Source organism: Anneissia japonica, unplaced genomic scaffold (genome assembly GCF_011630105.1).
Source record: "Anneissia japonica isolate Jap-2015-1 unplaced genomic scaffold, ASM1163010v1 scaffold256_len832006_cov191, whole genome shotgun sequence".
Taxonomy (NCBI): Eukaryota; Metazoa; Echinodermata; class Crinoidea; order Comatulida; family Comatulidae; genus Anneissia; species Anneissia japonica.
In genome coordinates, this window is record NW_022691310.1 from 29,917 (window position 1) to 37,659 (window position 7,743).

The window sequence follows — 7,743 nt, forward strand, 5'->3', positions numbered from 1 at the left end:
CGGACCCGCATCGAGTGTACGACGACTTTCAGCGAATCATCAATGAAGGAAGTTTCAAACACAATAACTTTAAATTTAAGCCTAGAATGCTTACAATGCAATATCATATATAATAATCAAATTGTTCAACATAGCAATTGTCATGGTGATTATCAATACAATTATGAGTACGAGAAATATAGTAAAATCATCTTATTTCCTGAATATGTTTGCATGAAATGATTTAACAATTAACTAGGCCTAGGCTACGCCTACACATACAGTAATGCGTACAGTAATGCGTACACCCGACTCCATGAGAACTCCATACAGAGCAAAAGCAATACAATACCCTTTTATCTAAATTAAACAAGGCATATTGATACCACAATATTTCCGCTAACCAAAAAGTACATCAATATGTTCCTGGTATATTACTTAAACATTGAATAAAGAATATTTACCGGTTCAGGTGCCACTGCATCAAAAATCAGACATGTCAATGAGAACATCAATCATTCAAAAGTTTTGATTAATTCAAAATGGATGTTACGGCCTAGCAACCTTACAGAGGGCGCTATGACCAAAAACATATGTATCGGTATCCGATACAGTAATATTTATTTTAACAATACTAATAGTAATAATACTAGTATGGTAGTAATAACGATATTATTTAAATATCAATTTTAATAACTAATTAGTTAACAAAGTCATTGTGCAATTTTATAGGACTTTATTCGTTGAAAAGCTACAGGGTAACCTACGATGTTCCATCGTGTCCTTATTTAAACACTGTATATGTACCTTTGATGATTTATATTATATATATTCAACAGTGTTAACGGCTAACTCCCTTCAATATCATATATAATACACGACAGTATTTCTAGCCGTATTGCCAGATTTATCTGGCTGAACGCCCTCCTGAGGCGTAGCATTGTGTAATACAATGTTCCCGACGGTTATTTGGACCTGTTCAACCATTAAGCCTTCGTGGTCTAGTGGTTATGACGCTTAACAGTAGCTTTGATTAGACATTTATTACTATTTAGTTTCGTTCTACACATACATGGTGCAGCACTCTTCCCGACGGTTATTTGGACCTGTTCCACCATGAAGCTACAAGGAAGAAATTTTTGTGTAGGTGACGATCCAGTGAAGGGTGTAAATTTGAGGGTCTTTTAAATTTTTGAGGACCCAGATCTAAATATCTCTTTAAAAAAAACCGGGTCTAAATGAAACATTCTATAATACTTCTTAAAGGTCTTGTAAAAAAATGATCCGCAGTATAGTGTGAATCAGAGGACCAGTTAAAGGAAAATGTCCCAGACCACATATTTCTAACACGGATCAACTAATCGGTATGAAACATTTAAAAAAAGTTACAAAATAAGTTTAAGCAAGTTACAAGGAAGAAATTATTATGTGCTGGCGACGAATCAGTCAAGGGTGCAAGTGGGAGGGTCATTTCAATTTATTTTTTGAGTATCCAGACCTAAACATCTCCTTAAAAAAATCAATGGCCATAATTTAAACATTGTATAACATTTTGTCAAGGTCAAGTAAAGAAATGATAAAATTTTTGTGACGATCCAGAGTAGGGTGTAGATCTGTGGACCATTGAAAGGATAACGTTCCAGACCACATATTTTGAAAACGGATCAACTGATCTGAATGAAGGTTTAAGTTTAACCATGTTACAAGAAAGATATTATGTGTTGGCGACAAATCAGTCAAGGGTGTACATTGGAGGTTCATTTAAATTTTTGAAATCCCAGACTTAGATATCTATAAAATGTTTTCAATGGGTAAATGTAACTTTCTATAATAGTTTGTAAAGGTCTAGTAAAGAAATGACAGAATTTTTGTGATGATCTGGCATAGGGTGTGAATATGAGGACCATTTAAAAGAAAACGTCCCAGATCAGATATTTCAAAAACGGGTCAACTGATCCGAATAAAAGTTTAAGGTACAAGGAAGATATTAACATGTGTAGGTGACGATCCAGGTTAGGGTGTAAATTTGAGGGTCATTTAAATTCCTTACGTCCCTGTTATAGATGGATAAAATTGACACTTTGCAAAATAGTTTTTCATGGTGAAATGAAGAAATGAATCAATTTTGGTGACGATCCGCAGTAGGTTGTGGATATGAGGACCATTTAAAGATTTTTTGATGACAGTTGATTTAATTATTTAAATGCAATTTGCATTTTCTAAAGCGCTTAAACCAGTTAGAGCTAGGTTAATCTCAAAACTACCGTGATATGCATGAACAATTTTGCTTTCATTCAATGAATCATTGTGAACTATGCACGTTCCTATGCAAGGTCGGCCCATATAGCGTGCAATGGTTATGGGTCACGATGTACCTCGCTCTTACCATTGCAAGCATAGTTGAAGTCACTAATAACATCGCAGTGAACTTCGTTTTCTTTTTTCCCCTTCTTTTTTTATTTTTATTGGCTTCACACTTCATTAAAATTACCGGTATATTGGTTTTCCATGTTTTTTTTTACTTTATACCTTTTAAGGACTTTTCTTTTTGTTGAAATTCCAACTTCATTTCTCGTTAAAGCAAGAGGGAAAAGCCCTATGTTCTGTTGTTCAAACAGGCATAGTAAGTTTAGTTATTATTATTATTATTATTATTATTATTATTATTATTATTATTTATTCAATTAAATTCAATTTAATTTTCAATTGCTACATCAGCCATTTAGGGCTATTATCTGCCATATCGTTTAATCTTAAATTATTATTACCAACGAATTTAGCAGGAGGTTATGTTTTTTGCCTGGTTTTTTGTTTAGTTATTTATTTGTCTGTCGGCATATTTGTTGTGACCAGAGTACAGCACATAGTTTTTATCAGAAATTCATCGAACTTGGCCACAATGTTTCTTTACCTAAGATCTAGAGCTAATTAAATATTGAAGGGTCAAAGATCACAATCAACGAAAAACTATTTAAAAAAATTTATTTGTCTACATCCCATTGTTTTGATCACAAACTTTGTCACAATGTTCCATGACCAAAGATCTCATTAACTCCTTCAATAAAGTTGGCAGGAAGTTATGTTTTTTCCCCTGTTTATTTATTTATTTGTCTGTCGGCATATTTGTTGTGAACAGCCTACAGCCCATAGTTTTTATCAGGAATTGGTCAAACTTGGCCACAATGTTTCTTTACCTAAGATCTAGAGCTGATTAAATTTTGAAGGATCAGCGTCAAAGGTCACAATAAACGAAAAACTATTTTTTTTTATTTATTTGGCAGCTCATACTTTTAATCACAAACTTGTCAAACTTGGTCACAATGTTCCCATCACCAAAGATCTCAAATTATCTGAATGTTGAAGGGTATGTAAAAGGTCAAGGTCACAATCAATAAAAAAAATATTTTTTTTCCAAATATCTGGAAGTGACTAAATTTTGAAGGGTCAGGGTCAAAGGCACAAAAAACTTTTGCCGTATAAACGTGGGTGACGTGTGCTTATAGACCATTTAATTTCAAAGTTATATCTGTGAAAACAGTTTGGTGTAATGGTTAGAAGAGTGTTTTCCTCACTACTAGCCCCGGGTTCAAATCCCAAGGAGTCTACTTCTTCTTTATTTTCCATTACTTTTTTTTACGGGGACAATATGCGGGGGAAATTTATACTGGCTGAGGAGATTCATGATGTGGGAGTGGAGGTGCACCCTCCGAGTGCCCTCTGTTTATTATTACCAAAGCAATTCCATTACCATTATTATTATTAATTATTATTATTATCATCCTTATGATTTCCATTACCATTATATGTTACAGATAACACAACTACTTTAAAATATCCAGCTAGCATGAATGTGGATACTGACATGGGCACTAATACACCATCACTTGATTATTCAATCACCCCTGATCCAACTGCAAATAACAAGGCTACCGTTATTCCCTCAGGGAATACTAATACACCAATGTCTACAATCAAGGTTAGTAATTATCATTATCATTGGATTTTAGTTTCTATGCATGCAGTGCAATAGGAACTTTTGTGATCAGATTTTGTGTGTGTGTGTGTTTAGACATTTAGAGAGAAATTCCGCATGCGTCAGAAAAAGTTTTCCGACATTTTGTTTTTACCTCGCGACGTGAAGTTCCTCAGTGGTGGTCGGGTGGTGGTTCAGTCACCTTCTTCCGGGTATTTGCTTTTGATTATCGCCCCCAGTTGCTTGATAAGATTAAAAATAATTAGAGCCTGGCCCGAATTACCTAACATGGTAAAAACACTTCTCGCAATTTTTTCTGCGTGCAGCAGGCTTCGTAGCTGCATCGTAGGCTGATATAAACAATCTAAGCAAGGCTACAAAGCGAACCTACAGAGCAAAAGTGTGTTGTTTATTTGTATGTGCAGAAAGGCTGCTGTAGCTTACTGAAATAAACAATGTATTGCTGGGTCATTTGTGGATGACAAGCACAGGTTTAGACCGTTAATTTAAAGTATGGAGCTGTTTTTTTCAATAAGAAAAATGTACACCTGATTTGAGTGTCCCCTTCCACACGCTGTCAACGACTGGAACTTGTTTGTACTCCTGTATTTAATATTTTCTTAATTAATTAGCCTAGGGTCTAGCCTATTTTAAAATTTACAATTAGTTTACCTCTTTTAACTGTCAAAAAATGATAATACACCTCTCAATAACAATAACCTCTCAATACACTCCTCAATAACAATACACACGTGTGAAAAGGTTGATCATCAAACAATATTTTGTAGTCTTGATTTAGTAAGATAAATAATAAATATAAATGAGAGTTAACGTCGGTTAATTGTAAAATTACCAAATGTCGCAATGTCGCTATCGGTTAGCAAGTTGAGCCCGTTTTTATCATCAACCAATCACACGTACGCGTTTACAATTTCCAGTTTCTTATTGGTTAGTGATTCGATCACCATATTTTTGGTATCCGGATTGGGATTTTCTCGTATGGACGCGCGGCAGGTAACGGTTAGCAGGATTCGGATCCTGCTAACCGTTAGCAGCCGTGAGAACATAGCCAAAATGAAGTGTAACTCTAGGTATGCAAAAGATGTTTACCGGTGCGTGACAAGGGTCTGCACATGCTTTTGAAGCGCGAGGCCAGCAGTACAAATACTATTCTAATATATGTATGTTACCATGTTGCCTAGGAATTTTATTTTAATGTTACCCTTGGTACTGCAACTATTTGATTCTGCTGACGATCATTTACATACTGCAAATGTGCTGCTGATAATGGTTTTACAGGTACTAGATTATAACGGCTAAGTTTCGTATCTCTCGTTCGTACCGTCCTAGGTCTACGTCGTAACAAAGCTACGTTCTTCTAGGCTAGACTAGGGCCTGGAACCTAGCATGGAACTGTCGTAACATCACATCGTGTGCATTTATACTCTATTTTAACACAATTCAATCTTCCTATAATTTATTCAAAGCCGAAGTTAGCGGTGCCAATGTAGACCACATTAGGTACGTAGGCTTTCTTCATAAGGTTTCTACGAATGGATGTCTTCCTAACTGTGGAGCAATTGTTGTCCCTCTCCAGTACCGCCTGATTATAAATCAACGGGAAATCAACCAATACCTACGATTTTTTACCAAATTTCGTTCCCCATTGTATGTCCATTTATGTCTCACCATGTTTCCCCTAACAAAATAATTAATTAAAACCAGAATATTATGAATGATATACACTGCATCCAAAAATCGCTTCTCAACGAAAAACGCGAATAGTCAGGGCCATCTACGATTTTGAGTGGACAAAATTGCAACAGAAGGATTGTTTTTAGCTGATATGGTAGTTAAATATCTATAAAACAACATAATAAAAATCGGCCAAAATCTGACATCGGGAAATGAGTTTTTTTAAAGACAGAAAACGAACTATATTTTGTCTTTTCTTACACAGTGTGTTAAACGGTTTGGCTAATTATCATATGAAATTCAAGTCTCTGATTGGTAGAAAGTCCGGTCATCCATGATCAATGTCAAATTATGTCATCTTGTTTACGTTTTTGCGTTGACTTCCTGGTACGTGTATCCGCGGCGCGGCACATGGGTAGTGTGCCTAGGCCTACATTTCATATACTTTCAGTTACGGTAATTGTTATTGTTTCTGCATTGGATTTTTTTTCCTGAAAATGATCATCTGATAGCATAAACACATGTTCCTGATGAGTAAGGCATAGGCTTACTACCTATGTATAGCTGACCAAGGCCATCCTCTCACTCACTAGCTAGTCTAGCAAAAGCTGAGCTCAACGACCGTTACGTTTATGAATTAGTGTAGACCAACGCAATACATACTGTATTCTAATTCATAAAACATGCAATTGCATTTTCCTACATTCATTCCTTGGGAAGCAGTGGTAGTCACTGAAATCTTTCCATCCTGAATAAAGAAATCTTAAATAAATAAATGATTACATACACAAGATAATTTTTTTTGTCTTAATAAACAGTAGTCTTGAACATTATTACTGGCAATTATTAGCAATGCATCTCAATTTATTTTAAATCAATTGTAATATATTTGTCTGATTTAAAAAGGAAGTAAATAAATGTTAAATTGAATTGAATTGAATTGAATATAAATCTGATTTCTCTGAAACAAACAATAACAAAGGTACCATCATCGTACAATAATAAAATTTTCAATATTATTTATAGTAGTCTTGGTTATGCAATACAAAATACTGCAGTATCACTAAAATGCACTTTCTGTAAGCTGAATGTTATGGATTCCTGCTTTTTTTTTGTTTTGTTTAAAGTAGCAAATGTCTGTGAACTTGTCTGCTCTATGCATTCCCATGCATCAAATCTCCAAGATATGTCCTAGAAGAAACCAGAACCCTGTGGGTGCGTACGTTCCTTTCTGTAAAAAAATCAATGTACATTTGTGAATTGCAATAACTTGAGTGTATCTTTTTGAATAATGATTGTGTAAGGTAGTACAGTATTTTCATTTTGAGTTAAAAAAAATCAGAGGCGGATCCAGAAATTTATGAAAGAGCCCATCAGCCTCATACAAATTCTTCCCCCCCCCCCCCCCCCTTAAAATCGTGAAGAAACACAAGTTTTCGCTCCATAAACCGTATTTTCCGGTGAATAAGCCGCAAATTTAATACGCGATTTTCCCCTCGAGGTTTGGGGCGCGACCTATACATCAGTCGTTAACCTACTCCTAAAAAGTTCAATCGCGAACCGCAGCGAAAATCAGGCGCCGTCTGTCTAGCTTGGGCCCATGCTCCTAGCCCAATTAATTAGCCTAGCCTTTGTTGAAGGGCTAGTATTTGTAATTACACTCACTAACTGTACTGTGAATCCTACTACATTTTCTACGACAATCAAGCAATGGTTTGGGTTATTTTCATAGTTACTTTCACTCGAACAATTTTGAAACACGTTTTATTCGAAATCGCTTCGCTCAAAACAATAAATAACCTTCTTTTCGGGAGTGTACTCCTAGGTCACGTGAGCAGCTTCATTTATGATGTCGCAACAAAACACACGTGGGCTGTTGAAACTTTCTGTTCGACGTCTGGTTCCCGGTGGCTTGTACCGTTATAGAAAGAATACTGATACCGCTATATTTCAGAATAAAAGCTTGTGAAATTAATTTATGCAATAAAAAAAGTTATCTTGAAGTTGTAATAATTATTTTACTGGAAATTAATTGAAAAAGGGCATACGTTCGTCCGTCTATCATGCCTCCATCACATGCTGTATATGTGTATAGA

The 7,743-nt window shown here is 35.4% G+C and overlaps 1 protein-coding gene across 1 annotated transcript in view; it reads left to right on the forward strand.

Annotated features, from left to right (window-relative positions):
* The first annotated feature begins 3,795 nt into the window (after positions 1–3,795).
* The window catches only part of LOC117100027, an 18,663-nt gene continuing 14,715 nt past the window's right edge, over positions 3,796–7,743 (forward strand). The window contains exon 1 of the mRNA XM_033239577.1: positions 3,796–3,955. Within this exon, the coding sequence (XP_033095468.1) occupies positions 3,824–3,955 (132 nt within the window). The 5' untranslated portion in view covers positions 3,796–3,823. The remainder of the gene's footprint in view (positions 3,956–7,743) is intronic.